This window comes from Oncorhynchus mykiss, chromosome 14 (assembly GCF_057628025.1).
Source record: "Oncorhynchus mykiss isolate SJ-2025 chromosome 14, ASM5762802v1, whole genome shotgun sequence".
Lineage (NCBI taxonomy): Eukaryota > Metazoa > Chordata > Actinopteri > Salmoniformes > Salmonidae > Oncorhynchus > Oncorhynchus mykiss.
Genome location: NC_143035.1, coordinates 42,770,190 through 42,789,974, shown reverse-complemented (window position 1 = coordinate 42,789,974; position 19,785 = coordinate 42,770,190). Strand labels below are relative to the sequence as shown.

Below are 19,785 nucleotides of genomic sequence, written 5' to 3'. Positions count from 1 at the left end.
CCTAGCTATCTGCAGATGAATGTACTGACTGTAAGTTGTTCTGGATAAGACCATCTACTAAATGACTAAAATGTAAATGAAAACGCCTTTTATTTATCCACCATCTTTGATAAGGAGTCATTGGATGTATGAAGTAAGATTTGAGGTGTATTCAATACGAGTAAACTTTCTAAACATTTCAAATAGTTCACTCTGAACCATTTAAAACAAAGAGTTTTATATCAATTTGCATCACATGTCCAGTTCTTCTGGATCAGTGTCACTTTGAAAGTATCAATTCTTTAACATCAGAATTTGGTGTTGGCATTGGTCTGTCATTGTGTTATAAATGGAGCCATATTTGTTTATAAAAAGAGGACAATCTAGATGAGTTATACCCATTGTAGCAATTTTCCTATTTTTACACATTCACAGAGACTTTCCTTGAAGGTGGAGCTATAACAGCCAACGCTCTTTATTTCACTTCCTGTTCTATTCTCACTTCCTGTTCAACACGTCGTGTCAAACTCATTCCATGGAGGGCCGAGTGTCGGTGGGTTTTCGCTCTTCCCTTGTACTTGATGGACGAATTAAGGTCACTAATTAGTAAGGAACTCCCCTCACCTGGTCGTCTAGGTCTTAGTGAGGAACTCCCCTCACCTGGTCGTCTAGGTCTCAGTAAGGAACTCCCCTCACCTGGTCGTCTAGGTCTCAGTAAGGAACTCCCCTCACCTGGTCGTCTAGGTCTCAGTAAGGAACTCCCCTCACCTGGTTGTCTAGGTCTCAGTAAGGAACTCCCCTCACCTGGTCGTCTAGGTCTCAGTAAGGAACTCCCCTCACCTGGTCGTCTAGGTCTCAGTAAGGAACTCCCCTCACCTGGTTGTCTAGGTCTTAATTGAAGGAAAAAAATAAAAACCTGTAGACACTAGGCCCTCCATGGAATGAGTTTAATACCCCTGCTCTACTCTGTGACTTCCCAGTTCTTGTGTGACTTGATGTCTAATACACAATAATTGGTCATGTTGTTCAGTGTGATGGTAATGAGGCAATACTGTGAGACAACTGTTGTGTAGAACCATACAGAGTACTTAGTGCTATGTATATTTATATAGCTTTATGTATATGACTTAATTACCTTGTACCCCTGCACATTACTCAGTACTGGTACCCCATAGAGCCGTTATCATTACTCAGTACTGGTACCCCATAGAGCCGTTATCAATACTCAGTACTGGTACCCCATAGAGCCGTTATCATTACTCAGTAATGGTACCCCATAGAGCCGTTATCATTACTCAGTAATGGTACCCCATAGAGCCGTTATCATTACTCAGTACTGGTACCCCATAGAGCCGTTATCATTACTCAGTACTGGTACCCCATAGAGCCGTTATCATTACTCAGTACTGGTACCCCATAGAGCCGTTATCATTACTCAGTACTGGTACCCCATAGAGCCGTTATCATTACTCAGTACTGGTACCCCATAGAGCCGTTATCATTACTCAGTACTGGTACCCCATAGAGCCGTTATCATTACTCAGTACTGGTACCCCATAGAGCCGTTATCATTACTCAGTACTGGTACCCCATAGAGCCGTTATCATTACTCAGTACTGGTACCCCATAGAGCCGTTATCATTACTCAGTAATGGTACCCCATAGAGCCGTTATCATTACTCAGTACTGGTACCCCATAGAGCCGTTATCATTACTCAGTACTGGTACCCCATAGAGCCGTTATCATTACTCAGTACTGGTACCCCATAGAGCCGTTATCATTACTCAGTACTGGTACCCCATAGAGCCGTTATCATTACTCAGTACTGGTACCCCATAGAGCCGTTATCATTACTCAGTACTGGTACCCCATAGAGCCGTTATCATTACTCAGTACTGGTACCCCATAGAGCCGTTATCATTACTCAGTACTGGTACCCCATAGAGCCGTTATCATTACTCAGTACTGGTACCCCATAGAGCCGTTATCATTACTCAGTACTGGTACCCCATAGAGCCGTTATCATTACTCAGTACTGGTACCCCATAGAGCCGTTATACTAAAATATATATATATATTCTGAGTTAACATAATAAAAATATAATAAAGAACACATTAAGAGCCAGATATGGATTACACAATGATTGAAGAGTTCACATCCCAAATGAGTCCATTGCCCAGAGGGACAATTTTCCCACTTTGTTGTGGCAAAGTCTAATGACAATTTACATTAAGGTCCATGTCTGTGGGTTATGTTTTGGTATGATAACCACCTATAGGAGGGAGCTCAATGTGGTTATCACTGGCATAACTTCCTATAGGAGGGAGCTCAATGTGGTTATCACTGGCATAACCACCTATAGGACGGAGCTCAATGTGGTTATCACTGGCATAACCACCTATAGGAGGGAGCTCAATGTGGTTATCACTGGCATAACCACCTATAGGAGGAAGCTCAATGTGGTTATCACTGGCATAACCACCTATAGGAGGGAGCTCAATGTGGTTATCACTGGCATAACCACCTATAGGAGGAAGCTCAATGTGGTTATCACTGGCATTGGTAATATTGACCAACAGGGTTGAGGATATGTAATGTAATTTTGTATTATCAGGAACAATCTTTGCATAATAAGGTACTTGATATGTTATTAACCTGATGTATGAAATAATGTATACAATAATTGGCATGTTAATGACATCTCCATGGGTCCACCTTGGGGGGTCAAAGGTCATACCTGCAAGCTCTGAGATGTGCTTTATTATCACAGCGTACCCTAGTTGATAACTACACCAACCTTGCCACAGACCCATTGGAAAAGATTCACAGAGTCATCATAGATTTAATGTCAAATCAGACACAACAGCCTATTTTCAAGTTGGCCGCCATTCATTTCAATGTGGAGGAACTGCATTGATTTTTCAGGGCATAAATTAACTTAAGGATTGGACCCTTTTCAAATTTCCTCCTAAAATGACATACCCAAATCGAACTGCCTGTATCTCAGGACCTGAAGCAAGGATATGCATATTCTTGGTACCATTTGAAAGGAAACACTTTGCACTTTGTGGAAATGTGAAATGAATGTAGGAGAATATAACACATTAGATCTGGTAAAAGACATTACAAAGAAAAAACATGCATATTTTGTTCCATCATCTTTGAAATGCAAGAGAAAGTTCATTATATCACTTAAAAGTCTAGGCGCAATATAGATTATGGCCACTAGATGGCAGCAGTGTATGTGCAAAGGTTGAGACTGATTCAATGAACCATTTCTGTTCAAAATGTTGTATCAAGACTGCCCAAATGTGCCTAATTGGTTTAATAATACATTTTCAAGTTCAAAACTGTGCACTCTACTCAAACAATAGCATGGTATTATTACACTGTAATATCTTCTGTAAATTGGACAGTGCAGTTTGATTAACAAGAAGTTAAACTTTCTGCCAATATCAGATATGTTTATGTCCTGGGAAATGTTCTTGTTACTTAAAACCTCATAATAATCACATTAGCCTACTTTAGCTCAACCGTCCCCCAGGTGTAATGAACACTGAACAGGTGTAATGAACACTGAACAGCTGTAATGAACACTGAACAGGTGTAATGAACAGGTGTAATGAACACTGAACAGCTGTAATGAACACTGAACAGCTGTAATGAACACTGAACAGCTGTAATGAACATTGAACAGGTGTAATGAACACTGAACAGGTGTAATGAACACTAAACAGGTGTAATGAACACGTGTAATGAACACTGAACAGGTGTAATGAACACTGAACACATGTAATGAACACTGAACAGGTGTAATGAACACTAAACAGGTGTAATGAACACTGAACAGGTGTAATGAACACTAAACAGGTGTAATGAACACTGAACAGGTGTAATGAACACTGAACAGGTGTAATGAACACTGAACAGGTGTAATGAACACTGAACACGTGTAATGAACACTGAACAGGTGTAATGAACACTAAACAGGTGTAATGAACACTAAACAGGTGTAATGAACACTGAACAGGTGTAATGAACACTGAACAGGTGTAATGAACACTGAACAGGTGTAATGAACAGGTGTAATGAACACTGAACAGGTGTAATGAACACTAAACAGGTGTAATGAACACTGAAATGGTGTAATGAACACTGAACAGGTGTAATGAACACTGAACAGGTGTAATGAACACTGAACAGGTGTAATGAACACTGAACAGGTGTAATGAACACTGAACAGGTGTAATGAACAGGTGTAATGAACTCTGAACCGGTGTAATGAACACTGAACAGGTGTAATGAACACTGAACAGGTGTAATGAACAGGTGTAATGAACACTGAACAGGTGTAATGAACAGGTGTAATGAACACTGAACAGGTGTAATGAACACTGAACAGGTGTAATGAGCACTGAACAGGTGTAATGAACAGGTGTAATGAACAGGTGTAATGAACACTAAACAGGTGTAATGAACACTGAACAGGTGTAATGAACAGGTGTAATGAACACTGAACAGGTGTAATGAACACTAAACAGGTGTAATGAACACTGAAATGGTGTAATGAACACTGAACAGGTGTAATGAACACTGAACAGGTGTAATGAACACTGAACAGGTGTAATGAACACTGAACAGGTGTAATGAACACTGAACAGGTGTAATGAACAGGTGTAATGAACTCTGAACCGGTGTAATGAACACTGAACAGGTGTAATGAACACTGAACAGGTGTAATGAACAGGTGTAATGAACACTGAACAGGTGTAATGAACAGGTGTAATGAACACTGAACAGGTGTAATGAACACTGAACAGGTGTAATGAGCACTGAACAGGTGTAATGAACAGGTGTAATGAACACTGAACAGGTGTAATGAACACTGAACACGTGTAATGAACACTGAACAGGTGTAATGAACATGTGTAATGAACACTGAACAGGTGTAATGAACACTGAACAGGTGTAAAGCACACTGAACAGGTGTAATGCACACTGAACAGGTGTAATGAACACTGAATAGGTGTAATGAGAAATGAACACGTGTAATGAACACTGAACACATGTAATGAACACTGTACAGGTGTAACGAACACTGAACAGGTGTGTAATGAACACTGAACACATGTAATGAACACTGTACAGGTGTAACGAACACTGAACAGGTGTAATGAACACTGAACAGGTGTAATGAACACTGAACACATGTAATGAACACTGAACAGGTGTAATGAACACTGAACAGGTGTGTAATGAACACTGAACAGGTGTAATGAACACTGAACAGGTGTAATGAACAGGTGTAATGAACACTGAACAGGTGTGTAATGAACACTGAACAGGTGTAATGAACAGGTGTAATGAACACTGAACAGGTGTAATGAACAGGTGTAATGAACACTGAACAGGTGTAATGAACACTGAACAGGTGTAATGAACACTGAACAGGTGTGTAATGAACACTGAACAGGTGTAATGAACAGGTGTAATGAACACTGAACAGGTGTAATGAACACTGAACAGGTGTAACGAACACTGAACAGGTGTAACGAACACTGAACAGGTGTAATGAACAATGAACACGTGTAATGAACACTGAACACATGTAATGAACACTGTACAGGTATAATGAACACTGAACAGGTGTAATGAACACTGAACAGGTGTAATGAACACTGAACAGGTGTAATGAACACTGAACAGGTGTAATGAACATGTGTAATGAACACTGAACAGCTGTAATGAACATTGAACAGGTGTAATGAACACTGAACAGGTGTAATGAACAGGTGTAACGAACACTGAACAGGTATAATGAACACTGTACAGGTGTAATGAACACTGAACAGGTGTAATGAACACTGAACAGGTGTAATGAACACTGAACAGGTGTAATGAACACTGAACAGGTGTAATGAACAGGTGTAATGAACACTGAACAGGTGTAATGAACACTGAACAGGTGTAATGAACAGGTGTAATGAACACTGAACAGGTGTAACGAACACTGAACAGGTGTAATGAACACTGAACAGGTGTGTAATGAACACTGAACAGGTGTAATGAACAGGTGTAATGAACACTGAACAGGTGTAATGAACACTGAACAGGTGTAATGAACACTGAACAGCTGTAATGAACACTGAACAGGTGTAATGAACAGGTGTAATGAACACTGAACAGGTGTAATGAACAGGTGTAATGAACACTGAACAGCTGTAATGAACATTGAACAGGTGTAATGAACACTGAACAGGTGTAATGAACACTAAACAGGTGTAATGAACACGTGTAATGAACACTGAACAGGTGTAATGAACACTAAACAGGTGTAAAGCACACTGAACAGGTGTAATGAACAGGTGTAATGAACACTGAACAGGTGTAATGAACACTGAACAGGTGTAATGAACACTGAACAGGTGTAATGAACACTGAACAGGTGTAATGAACACTGAACAGGTGTAATGAACACTGAACAGGTGTAATGAACACTAAACAGGTGTAATGAACACTGAACAGGTGTAATGAACAGGTGTAATGAACACTGAACAGGTGTAATGAACACTAAACAGGTGTAATGAACACTGAAATGGTGTAATGAACACTGAACAGGTGTAATGAACACTGAACAGGTGTAATGAACACTGAACAGGTGTAATGAACACTGAACAGGTGTAATGAACACTGAACAGGTGTAATGAACACTGAACAGGTGTAATGAACACTGAACAGGTGTAATGAACAGGTGTAATGAACTCTGAACCGGTGTAATGAACACTGAACAGGTGTAATGAACAGGTGTAATGAACACTGAACAGGTGTAATGAACACTGAACAGGTGTAATGAACACTGAACAGGTGTAATGAACACTGAACAGGTGTAATGAACAGGTGTAATGAACACTGAACAGGTGTAATGAACACTGAACAGGTGTAATGAACAGGTGTAATGAACACTGAACAGGTGTAATGAACACTAAACAGGTGTAATGAACACTGAACAGGTGTAATGAACAGGTGTAATGAACACTGAACAGGTGTAATGAACACTAAACAGGTGTAATGAACACTGAAATGGTGTAATGAACACTGAACAGGTGTAATGAACACTGAACAGGTGTAATGAACACTGAACAGGTGTAATGAACACTGAACAGGTGTAATGAACACTGAACAGGTGTAATGAACAGGTGTAATGAACTCTGAACCGGTGTAATGAACACTGAACAGGTGTAATGAACACTGAACAGGTGTAATGAACAGGTGTAATGAACACTGAACAGGTGTAATGAACAGGTGTAATGAACACTGAACAGGTGTAATGAACACTGAACAGGTGTAATGAGCACTGAACAGGTGTAATGAACAGGTGTAATGAACACTAAACAGGTGTAATGAACACTGAACAGGTGTAATGAACAGGTGTAATGAACAGGTGTAATGATCGAGTGTAAAAATGACCATAACAAGCGTTCTAATCACCTGTAAACACACTGGACAGGCTCAAATTTCACATTTACAAAAAAATGATAATTACAAGTGTTAAGACGTGTACCGGGAAAGACGATTTGAACATTTTTGCCTTCCATATTTGACCCCTTAGACAATTACCTCTCCATTGACAGTCCATGTTCATTAATGGCCTTATTTTAAGGCTCTAGGAAGAAGTTGGGTGACTTGGTGAGAGGTATCAGAAGCGTCACTTGGGTGAATCACCGCGCCATATCCTGTAACAAGTAGAGAGAATGACGTAAGATCACCGGACAGCATTTATAACCTCAGAGCGCTCCGTGGCGCGTGCATTAGACACTCCGGAGATGGCTGAGCTCGAGGCAGAATCGCTTCATTTCTCCGTGGGCATCCTCGGTATCTCCGGCGGTGAGTGAACATTTAGATTTCTGATGGGTTCTACTTTTTATATAGCCTAAAACCTTTAAAATAATTAGCCGTGTCTTACGATTTAAATATATTGTAAAATAAATATATTATTGAGTTGATGAAGCAATGAGAAGTTGATCATAAAAACAATACTTGGCATGGTCCCCGACAATCAAAATACAGAGTAAATAAGATAACAATAGTTAGGTCCCACTCGAATATATTTGATCCAAAAAAAGAGTGGGGCTTTTTTAATGTCGTTATCTTATTTTCGCTTTATTTTGATGATCCTTATAGGTCTCATATAAAATATTGTGACCACAAAAAAATGTGGCAGAAGGTTTATATTATATGTATTATGTTGTACATGAATGCAGGCTGATTCTCAAAATAGACTTCATGAGAGATATGAGGGAGAGTGGTCCGGAGCATCGGCAAGTTGCAGTACAGAAACTTGGCCAATAGAGGGCGAATATGGCTCTGTGTTCATGGCTTCTTGTCAAACAATGTTTTTTTTGTGTGAGTTTGTGTGGTCTGAAGCCTGACGACTTCAGACCTGTTGTTGAACCCTGCAGGTTCTCTACTGCTGCTGGTGAATAACTATGGCAGCTCTCCTGAAAAATCCCTCATACCCCATACTGCACTGGGGGTTCTACTGCTTATCATCGCTGCCCTCTTGGCCTACTCTGGTACCATATCTACTGTTTATTACCCATAATAACCCTACTCTGGTAGACTACCTACTGTTTATTACTCATAATGACCCTACTCTGGTAGATTATCTACTGTTTATTACCCATAATAACCCTACTCTGGTAGATTATCTACTGTTTATTACCCATAATGACCCTACTCTGGTACCATATCTACTGTTTATTACTCATAATAACCCTACTCTGGTAGACTACCTACTGTTTATTACCCATAATAACCCTACTCTGGTAGACTACCTACTGTTTATTACCCATAATAACCCTACTCTGGTACCATATCTACTGTTTATTACCCATAATAACCCTACTCTGGTACCATATCTACTGTTTATTACTCATAATAACCCTACTATGGTACCATGTCTACTGTTTATTACTCATAATAACCCTACTCTGGTACCATATCTACTGTTTATTACCCATAATGACCCTACTCTGGTACCATATCTACTGTTTATTACTCATAATGACCCTACTCTGGTAGATTATCTACTGTTTATTACCCATAATAACCCTACTCTGGTAGACTACCTACTGTTTATTACTCATAATGACCCTACTCTGGTAGACTATCTACTGTTTATTACCCATAATAACCCTACTCTGGTAGACTACCTACTGTTTATTACTCATAATAACCCTACTCTGGTAGACTACCTACTGTTTATTACCCATAATGACCCTACTCTGGTAGACTATCTACTGTTTATTACCCATAATGACCCTACTCTGGTAGACTACCTACTGTTTATTACCCATAATGACCCTACTCTGGTACCCTATCTACTGTTTATTACCCATAATGACCCTACTCTGGTAGACTACCTACTGTTTATTACCAATAATGACCCTACTCTGGTACCATATCTACTGTTTATTACTCATAATAACCCTACTCTGGTACCATATCTACTGTTTATTACCCATAATAACCCTACTCTGGTACCATATCTACTGTTTATTACTCATAATAACCCTACTCTGGTAGATTACCTACTGTTTATTACCCATAATAACCCTACTCTGGTAGACTACCTACTGTTTATTACCCATAATAACCCTACTCTGATAGATTACCTACTGTTTATTACCCATAATAACCCTACTCTGGTAGACTACCTACTGTTTATTACTCATAATAGCCCTACTCTGGTAGATTACCTACTGTTTATTACTCATAATAACCCTACTCTGGTACCATATCTACTGTTTATTACCCATAATGACCCTACTCTGGTACCATATCTACTGTTTATTACTAATAATGACCCTACTCTGGTAGATTACCTACTGTTTATTACCCATAATAACCCTACTCTGGTACCCTATCCACTGTTTATTACCCATAATAGCCCTACTCTGGTAGACTACCTACTGTTTATTACCCATAATAACCCTACTCTGGTACCATATCTACTGTTTATTACCCATAATAACCCTACTCTGGTACCATATCTACTGTTTATTACCCATAATAACCCTACTCTGGTAGACTACCTACTGTTTATTACTCATAATAACCCTACTCTGGTACCATATCTACTGTTTATTACCCATAATGACCCTACTCTGGTACCATATCTACTGTTTATTACCCATAATGACCCTACTCTGGTACCATATCTACTGTTTATTACCCATAATAACCCTACTCTGGTACCATATCTACTGTTTATTACCCATAATGACCCTACTCTGGTACCCTATCTACTGTTTATTACTCATATTGACCCTACTCTGGTAGACTACTTACTGTTTATTACCCATAATGACCCTACTCTGGTACCATATCTACTGTTTATTACTCATAATGACCCTACTCTGGTAGATTACCTACTGTTTATTACCCATAATGACCCTACTCTGGTAGACTACCTACTGTTTATTACTCATAATAACCCAACTCTGGTGCCCTACCTACTGTTTCAGCTAGACATAAACAAATATTTTTCCCCCTCCCTCCCTCCCTCCCTCCCTCCCTCCCTCCCTCCCTCCCTCCCTCCCTCCCTCCCTCCCTCCCTCCCTCCCTCCCTCCCTCCCTCCCTCCCACCAGGTGTGCGACGCAGCTTGTCCCAGTCCCGTTTGTTCTCCAGTGTGTGTCTGACAGTGTCGGCCCTTTGGGCTGGATCTGGCCTGGTCTACCTGCTGGTTGGGGAGCGGGTGTTGGGGGCCACAGAGCTGAGGACCTCTCTGGTCCCTGGTCTTGCAGCCTTCACCCTGGCCCTCCTCATCCTGGCTATAGTCTCGCTCTTCCAGAGAGAGGTGTGTAATGTGTGCTATCTGGGGGGGAAGTAGGTTTCAACAATTCTCGTAACTTTCCAAAAACTCTGTGGTTTTCCAGAAATCCTGGTTAAAAGATTCCTGGAGTTTCTGCTTATCCCCTCGCAATTCCAAGAATCTTCCAACCAGGATAACGGCCTTAATTTTTGCTGGACCCCAGGTAGAGTAGCTGCTGCCTTGGCAGAACTAATGGGGATCCGTAATAAACCCCAGGAAGAGTAGCTGCTGCCTTGGCAGAACTAATGGGGATTCATAATAAACCCCAGGAAGAGTAGCTGCTGCCTTGGCAGAACTAATGGGGATCCATAATAAACTCCAGGAAGAGTAGCTGCTGCCTTGACAGGAACTAATGGGGATCCATAATAAACCCCAGGAAGAGTAGCTGCTACCTTGACAGGAACTAATGGGGATCCATAATAAACCCCAGGAAGAGTAGCTGCTACCTTGACAGGAACTAATGGGGATCCATAATAAACCCCAGGAAGAGAAGCTGCTACCTTGGCAGGAACTAATGGGGATCCATAATAAACCCCAGGAAGAGTAGCTGCTGCCTTGACAGGAACTAATGGAGATCCATAATAAACCCCAGGAAGAGAAGCTGCTACCTTGGCAGGAACTAATGGGGATCCACAATAAACCCCAGGAAGAGTAGCTGCTGCCTTGGCAGGAACTAATGGGGATCCATAATAAACCCCAGGAAGAGTAGCTGCTGCCTTGGCAGAACTAATGGGGATCCATAATAAACCCCCAGGAAGAGTAGCTTCTGCCATGGCAGGAACTAAAGGGGTCTCCATAATAAACCCCAGGAAGAGTAGCTGCTGCCTTGGCAGGAACTAATGGGGATCCATAATAAACCCCAGGAAGAGTAGCTGCTGCCTTGGCAGGAACTAATGGGGATCCATAATAAACCCCCAGGAAGAGTAGCTGCTGCCTTGGCAGGAACTAATGGGGATCCATAATAAACCCCAGGAAGAGTAGCTGCTGCCTTGGCAGGAACTAATGGGGATCCATAATAAACCCCAGGAAGAGTAGCTGCTGCCTTGGCAGGAACTAATGGGGATCCATAATAAACCCCAGGAAGAGTAGCTGCTGCCTTGGCAGGAACTAATGGGGATCCATAATAAACCCCAGGAAGAGTAGCTGCTGCCTTGGCAGAACTAATGGGGATCCATAATAAACCCCAGGTAGAGTAGCTGCTGCCTTGGCAGAACTAATGGGGATAAATAATAAACCCCAGGTAGAGTAGCTGCTGCCTTGGCAGGAACTAATAGGGATCCATAATAAACCCCAGGAAGAGTAGCTGCTGCCTTGGCAGGAACTAATAGGGATCCATAATAAACCCCAGGAAGAGTAGCTGCTGCCTTGGCAGGAACTAATGGGGATCCATAATAAACCCCAGGAAGAGTAGCTGCTGCCTTGGCAGGAACTACTGGGGATCCATAATAAACCCCAGGAAGAGTAGCTGCTGCCTTGGCAGGAACTAATGGGGATCCATAATAAACCCCAGGAAGAGTAGCTGCTGCCTTGGCAGGAACTACTGGGGATCCATAATAAACCCCAGGAAGAGTAGCTGCTGCCTTGGCAGGAACTACTGGGGATCCATAATAAACCCCAGGAAGAGTAGCTGCTGCCTTGGCAGGAACTAATGGGGATCCATAATAAACCCCAGGTAGAGTAGCTGCTGCCTTGGCAGGAACTAATGGGGATCCATAATAAACCCCAGGAAGAGTAGCTGCTGCCTTGGCAGGAACTACTGGGGATCCATAATAAACCCCAGGAAGAGTAGCTGCTGCCTTGGCAATGGGATCCATAATAAATACAAATACACATATAGACCATATAATTTGTATTGTTGTATGGTATTGTTTAATTGTATTGTATTGTGTTGTTGTGTTTTATTGTTGTATTTGATTGTAATTTGTTGTTGTATTGTATTGTTGTATTGTACCTTATTGCTGTATTGTCTTGTTGTATTGTAGGTGGTCTTCTTTATCATCACCCTCTCTATCAGTCTGGCTTGTGGGCACCAAATCGCCGGTCTCTCCTCCCCGGGCTTCGGCCAGTCTGCCACCGCTGCCTGCTACCTGCTGGTCACTCTGGTGGGGGCGTACTTCGGCTGTGGCCGCCTGCTCTCCTTTATCACCCGAGGTAGAGTGGAGGCTCCTGGGACACGGCTGAAGAAGAGGAGGGCTGGGGGTCAGGGGTCCAGAGGTCCAGAGGACTGTAATGACGTGGTACCTGTAGGCCTGGTGATGAACCTCCTGTCTGCCAGTGTGTTAGCCTGCCCCCTACTGGCCGTGGTTCCTCAGCTCTCTGCGGGTCACGTCCCCTGGCTATGGACGGCTGCTGTATTCCAGCTGGGGGTGTGTGTCCTCTCCTACAGGGCCATGGACTCTCTGACAGCCACCTTCTATGGCTTCACCTCCATCCTACACTTCACTGAGGGCTACAGAGCTCTCCTCACAGCTCCCTCCTTCTCCATCCTCCCCTCCTCCCCAGTTCCCTTCCCCGTTGTCTTCTCTGTTCTGTTCTTCATCCTGGCTCTGTTCAGTTGTCAGAAGAGTCTAGCTGAGGGTCTGTATCAGCTGTTCTTCGTAGCGTATACCATCGCCCTCGCCGCCCAGCCATCCCTGTCCTTCCAGGCCGGGGCGCAGGGTGTACAGGCGGCAATCTTTGTCGTGTCAGCTGTGATGCTACTGATCACCTCCTACAACATGTTAGCCAATAGGATCCCTACGGGGGAGGGCATGTTCAAGGCCTTGGTGATGCGTGTCAGCAACCTGACGCTCCGCCCCCGTGACAGACAGCTCCACGACCCTTACCTGGGCTACTCCAGGTATGCGGACGCCGAGGTGTTGGGCCACGCCTGCTCCGTGCTCGCTGCCTTCTCCATCACGTCGTCCGTGGAGGAGCGGGACCCGCTGGTTGTGCTGGTGCTGCCTTGGACTGTGGTGGCTGGGGGCATCCTACAGCTGCTGGTCGGCTCTGTAGCCTTCTCCCGAGGTAAGACCCGTGTATTATTAACATGTTACAATTCAATATTTGTTCTGTTCGTGTGATTATTGTATATCCAACACGTTTTCATCGTGTTCATTTCCGGTACCGTAGGTAAGACACTGGAGAGCACGGCATTCATCCTGTACGGTGTCATGTGGTCTGTCTGGGGGCTGACGCGGTACGGAGGTCTCTACGGTGACACCCGAGGTTTCAACGTAGCGGTCGGCATCATCAGCTTCCTGTTGTTCAACAGTCTGGTGACGGTAGGAGCTCTGTTCCTGAACATAGCCTGGTTCCTCTACGCCGCGACCTTTCACCTCATTATCATCTCCTTTCTGCTGGATGCCGTCGGAGCACTGCCTTATGGGTACGATATCGGCGTGTCTATCGTGTTCGGCCTGGTGTCTTTCTACTGCTTCCTGTCTGGTCTGTTCAACATGACCTTCCTGACCCCCCAGTTGCCCCTGGGAAGGGCCCTGGTTAGGCTGAGCGGGGAAGGAGGAGGAGGGCGGGACACGTGTCCACATGTCCCGGCACGCAAGGCCACCGCTGTTCACCAGATAGCAGGTAAGAGGGAGGCAACTAACCTGGCGTCTGTCCCAAATGGCACCCTATTCCCTTAGTGGACTGCTTTAGACTTCAGGGTCCTATTGTTTCTCTCTCTCTCTCTGTCTCTCTCTCTCTCTCTCTCTCTGTCTCTCTGTCTCTCTCTCTCTGTCTCTCTGTCTCTGTCTCACATGAACCCTGATGCTGTAACAAGAAGCCTGATACTGTAACAAGAAGCCTAAGTCTGTGTCTGTCTGTCTCCAGAGATCATGAAGAGTGGGGGTATATGTGGGATGCCCACTGACACAGTCTATGTACTGGTGGCAGCCTGTAACAGACCTGAGGCTGTGGAGAAGGCATACAGGTGAGTTACACTGCTTACTAGGCCCATATGCATCTCAGTGGATGAATACACGTTGTACTCACAATACTGCATAGTGGTAGGCTGGTCCCAGAAACGTTTTAACTGCCTCTCCAAACCCTTTGTCACCCCTATAGACAGTAGTACTGAGCCAACCCCTATAGACAGTAATGTTGAGCCAACCCCTATAGACAGTAATACTGAGCCAACCCCTATAGACAGTAATACTGAGCCAACCCCTATAGACAGTAGTACTGAGCCAACCCCTATAGACAGTAATGTTGAGCCAACCTCTATAGACAGTAGTACTGAGCCAACCCCTATAGACAGTAGTGCTGAGCCAACCCCTATAGACAGTCATGTTGAGCCAACCCCTATAGACAGCAGTACTGAGCCAACCCCTATAGACAGTAATACTGAGCCAACCCCTATAGACAGTAATACTGAGCCAACCCCTATAGACAGTAGTACTGAGCCAACCTCTATAGACAGTAGTACTGAGCCAACCCCTATAGACAGTAATGTTGAGCCAACCCCTATAGACAGTCATGTTGAGCCAACCCCTATAGACAGTAGTACTGAGCCAACACCTATAGACAGTAGTGCTGAGCCAACCCCTATAGACAGTCATGTTGAGCCAACGCCTATAGACAGTAATACTGAGCCAACCCCTATAGACAGTAGTACTGAGCCAACCCCTATAGACAGTAGTGCTGAGCCAACCCCTATAGACAGTCATGTTGAGCCAACCCCTATAGACAGTAAAACTGAGCCAACCCCTATAGACAGTAGTACTGAGCCAACCCCTATAGACAGTAAAACTGAGCCAACCCCTATAGACAGTAATACCTGTCTCTCCCCGTCTTTCCCCGTCTCTCCCTGTCTCTCCCTGTCTTTCCCTGTCTCTCCCTGTCTCTCCCTGTCTCTCTCTGTCTCTCCCTGTCTCTCCCTGTCTCTCCCTCTGTCTCTCCCCGTTTCTCTCCGTCTCTCCCTGTCTCTCTCTGTCTCTCCCTGTCTTTTCTTGTCTCTCCCTCTCTCCCTGTCTCTCCCTGTCTCTTCCTGTCTCTCCCTGTCTCTCTCTGTCTCTCCCTGTCTCTCCCTGTCTCTTCCTGTCTCTTCCTGTCTCTCTCTGTCTCTCCCTGTCTCTCCCTGTCTCTTCCTGTCTCTCCCTGTCTCTTCCTGTCTCTCTCTGTCTCTCCCTGTCTCTTCCTGTCTCTCCCTGTCTCTCCCTCTCTCCCTGTCTCTCCCTCTCTCTCTGTCTCTCCCTGTCTCTTCCTGTCTCTCCATGTCTCTCCCTGTCTCTCCATGTCTCTTCCTGTCTCTCCCTGTCTCTCCCTCTAGGTGTAAGCAGCAGGCCCAGGACCGGCCCATGTCTCTGTGGGTCTCCTCTATAAACCAGTTAGAACCGGTCAGATCCCTGCTGTCTCCTCTGCTCTGGGACTTCATGAGCGCTGCATGGCCCTCATCTATCAGCATGGTCATACCCAGGGGTTAGTGGGTGACTTATTAACACTGTGTGTGTGTGTGTGTGTGTGTGTGTGTGTGTGTGTGTGTGTGTGTGTGTGTGTATGTGTGTGTGTGTGTGTGTGTGTGTGTGTGTGTGTGTGTGTGTGTGTGTGTGTGTGTGTGTGTGTAGTTTATTTGAGTTACCGTAATTGCTGGACTATAAGCTGCTACTTTATTCCCACACGTTGAACCTCGCGGTTTATACAATGACGCGGCTAATTTATGGATTTTTCCCGCTTTCACAAGATTCATGCCGCCAAAAAACTGAGCACCGTCACATAATGTGACGTAAATCGAGCGCGCTCAAACTTCCCATCATACTGATTACGGTAGTAATTTTGTCACCCTCATCATGGTAAAGACACGGAGAAATGCATCTGATGTAGCTTTCAAGTTGAAGGCGATCGATCTGGCTGTTGGAAAAGGAAATAGAGCTGCTGCACGGGAGCTTGGCCTTAATGAGTCGATGATAAGACGTTGGAAACAGCAGCGTGAGGAACTGACTCAGTGCAAAAAGACAACAAAAGCTTTCAGAGGGAAGAAAAGCAGATGGCCCAAAGTATTTGTAGCCACTCGACATCAGCGTAAATCGTGCATTTAAGGTGGCGCTCCGTGTTCAGTGGGAGGCTTGGATGACAAGTGGGGAGAAATCCTTCACTAAAATGGGCCGCATGCGAAGAGCAACTTATGGTCAAGTCTGCCAGTGGGTCCTGACAGCGTGGAGCATTGTCAAACAATCCACTATCATCAACGGGTTTCGAAAGGCTGGACTGCTGCGTGTTGAAGGGGGCAGCGTGAGCTCAGCGGGGAATTTGCCTCCGGATGAAAGTGACGAGAGCGACAATGAAAACGATCCAACATCGGATGAAGAAATTCTGAGGCTATTCAACTCCGACACCGAATGAGATGCCTTCAGTGGTTTCAGTGCACAGGAGGAGTCTTGGTAGGCTACTGTTTTATTTTTGTTACAAGCCGTGTTTCGTTTAAAGGCTGTGTAAAGTTCATTTGTTTCAATGTACCGGTAGGCACCTCCGGCTTATAGACATGTGCGGCGTATTTATGTACAAAATACATATTTTTTCATAATTCAGTGGGTGCGGTTTATATTCAGGTGCGCTTAATAGTCCAGCAATTACGGTACTGTGATGAGTATGTCCTGTATTCTTCCGCCAGGCCCGTGGATGGAGGTGTTTGGTCTGGGGGAATCAGCTAAACACATTGGAACCCCTCAGAGCATCGCTATCAGGAACCCAGACTGTGCAGTAGCTACTCATCTTATCAACCTGGTACGAACCCTAACCCCTGACCTCTAACCCCTGACCCCTTACCTCTGACCTCTAACCCTCAGAGCAGCTATCAGGAACCCAGACTGTGCAGTAGCTACACATCTTATCAACCTGGTACGAACCCTAACCTCTGACCTCTAACCTCTGACCTCTAACCCTCAGAGCAGCTATCAGGAACCCAGACTGTGCAGTAGCCACTCATCTTATCAACCTGGTACGAACCCTAACCTCTGACCTCTAACCCTCAGAGCAGCTATCAGGAACCCAGACTGTGCAGTAGCTACTCATCTTATCAACCTGGTACGAACCCTAACCCCTGACCTCTAACCCCTGACCCCTTACCTCTGACCTCTAACCCTCAGAGCAGCTATCAGGAACCCAGACTGTGCAGTAGCTACTCATCTTATCAACCTGGTACGAACCCTAACCTCTGACCTCTAACCTCTGACCTCTAACCCTCAGAGCAGCTATCAGGAACCCAGACTGTGCGGTAGCTACTCATCTTATCAACCTTGTTTGAACCCTAACCTCTGACCTTTAACCCCTTAACTCTAACCCCTGACCTCTAACCCTGACCTCTAACTCCTGACCTCTAACCCTTAGAGCAGCTATCAGGAACCCAGACTATGTTGTAACTACTCATCTTATCAACCGGGTGAGATCATATCATAGACCTAGTGCTGGGCTGGAACAAAAGCCTGCTCACCCTCTGTAGCTCTCAGGGACCAGGGTTTGTGGTCATTGGATATCTTAACAGATGCTTCCCATTCTTTTCCATTATTCTGCCCTGCAGGTGGGTCCCATCGCTGTGACGTCAGCCAACCCCACAGGAGAAGCAGACACCACACACCACAACCAGGTGTACGCCAAGCTGGGAGACAAGGTGCCCACAGCCTTGTTTATACCTGGCGCTAACATAGATCTTTCTGTCCTGATCCTGTTTACATTCTGATTATGCCCACATTTTCTGAAATATATCTACACATGGTGTGTTATCAGTCCACTGTAGCGCATTGTGACCACATTTCCTGGTTCCTTCCTTCATGCAAGTCACTTGACAGCTATTCTTTCATTATTATTTATTTAAAGACACATATATCAATATTACTGTAGTATTACTGTAGGCTATGAGGACTGGCCACCCCTCAGAGCCTGGTTCCTCTCCACCCGGTACAGCCAGAAGAGGACTGGCCACCCCTCAGAGCCTGGTTCCTCTCTAGGTTTCTTCCTAGGTTCTGGCCTTTCTAGAGAGTTTTTCCTAGCCACCGTGCTTCTACACCTGCATTGCATGCTGTTTGGGGTTTTAGGCTGGGTTTCTGTACAGCACTTTGTGAAATCAGCTGATGTAAGAAGGGCTATATAAATAAGTTTGATTTGATTAGTTCTGATGGTCCAGCTGAGACACAGATAACAATCTCTCTCTGTCTGTCTAGGTGGATGGTGTGTTGTGTGATGGGCCGTCCCCTGAAAACAGTGCCTCCACTGTGGTCGACTGCACCAAGATAGAGAGCGGCCATATTGGATTCTTCAGAGTGGGCCTCATCCCCAAGTCCCAGGTAAACAGGGTTAAGGTTAGGGCTGGGGTTAGAGTTAGGGACTCTTCAGAGTGGGCCTCATTGTGTGTGTGTGTGTGTGTGTGTGTGCATGCTTGTCTATATGTAGTGTCTAACACCTCTGTTATGTGTGTGTGCCAGGTGCTCCAGATTTTTGAAGACGTCCAGAAAAGGCACTCCCATGGCCAGATAAACCCTGGATTTGAAACAGACCTCACAGAGCCTGGCCCTAACCTGACAGACCCTCAGAGACACACAGAACAACACAATACACAGTCCCCAGAATCCTCTCCAGTTCCACCAGCCACCCAGTCTCCTGCCTACATAGACACCTCTCCACATCCATCAGACTCCCCAAGCCCCTGGGTCCTGACGACTACTGAAGACTCTTAGTTACTGCCTTAGTTTAGAACGTGTAGAAAGTGTAACATAATATTTTAGCTTTCATGTTTTCTAGGTGGAAATTAGGCGGTGTTCCCTGAATAACCACAACACAGCAAGGAAATGAATATTTAAGACAAACAGTATTTATGTATGTTTAAATGTATATTAAAAGGAAAATCTCTTTCTCTGCTGTTTGGTAATTACAGAACTTTCTCTCACCACAGAGCGGTGTCTTGTGTAAATATTGGGTTCATAGGGTTGTAACTCCACAGTTGCTATGGAGACAGATAGTTG

At 44.5% G+C, this 19,785-nt stretch overlaps 1 protein-coding gene across 1 annotated transcript; it reads left to right on the top strand.

Moving 5' to 3' along the window:
* The first annotated feature begins 7,715 nt into the window (after positions 1-7,715).
* si:ch211-153b23.4 (Grp1_Fun34_YaaH and SUA5 domain-containing protein) lies at positions 7,716-19,676 on the top strand. Its single transcript, XM_036943587.2, has 11 exons — positions 7,716-7,865; positions 8,441-8,554; positions 10,632-10,840; positions 12,838-13,861; positions 13,967-14,422; positions 14,666-14,765; positions 16,104-16,252; positions 17,442-17,554; positions 18,348-18,437; positions 18,988-19,110; positions 19,249-19,676. The coding sequence occupies exons 1-11, from the start codon at positions 7,805-7,807 to the stop codon at positions 19,498-19,500; spliced, it is 2,691 nt and encodes an 896-aa protein (XP_036799482.2). The 5' UTR covers positions 7,716-7,804; the 3' UTR covers positions 19,501-19,676.
* Positions 19,677-19,785: the final 109 nt, after the last annotated feature.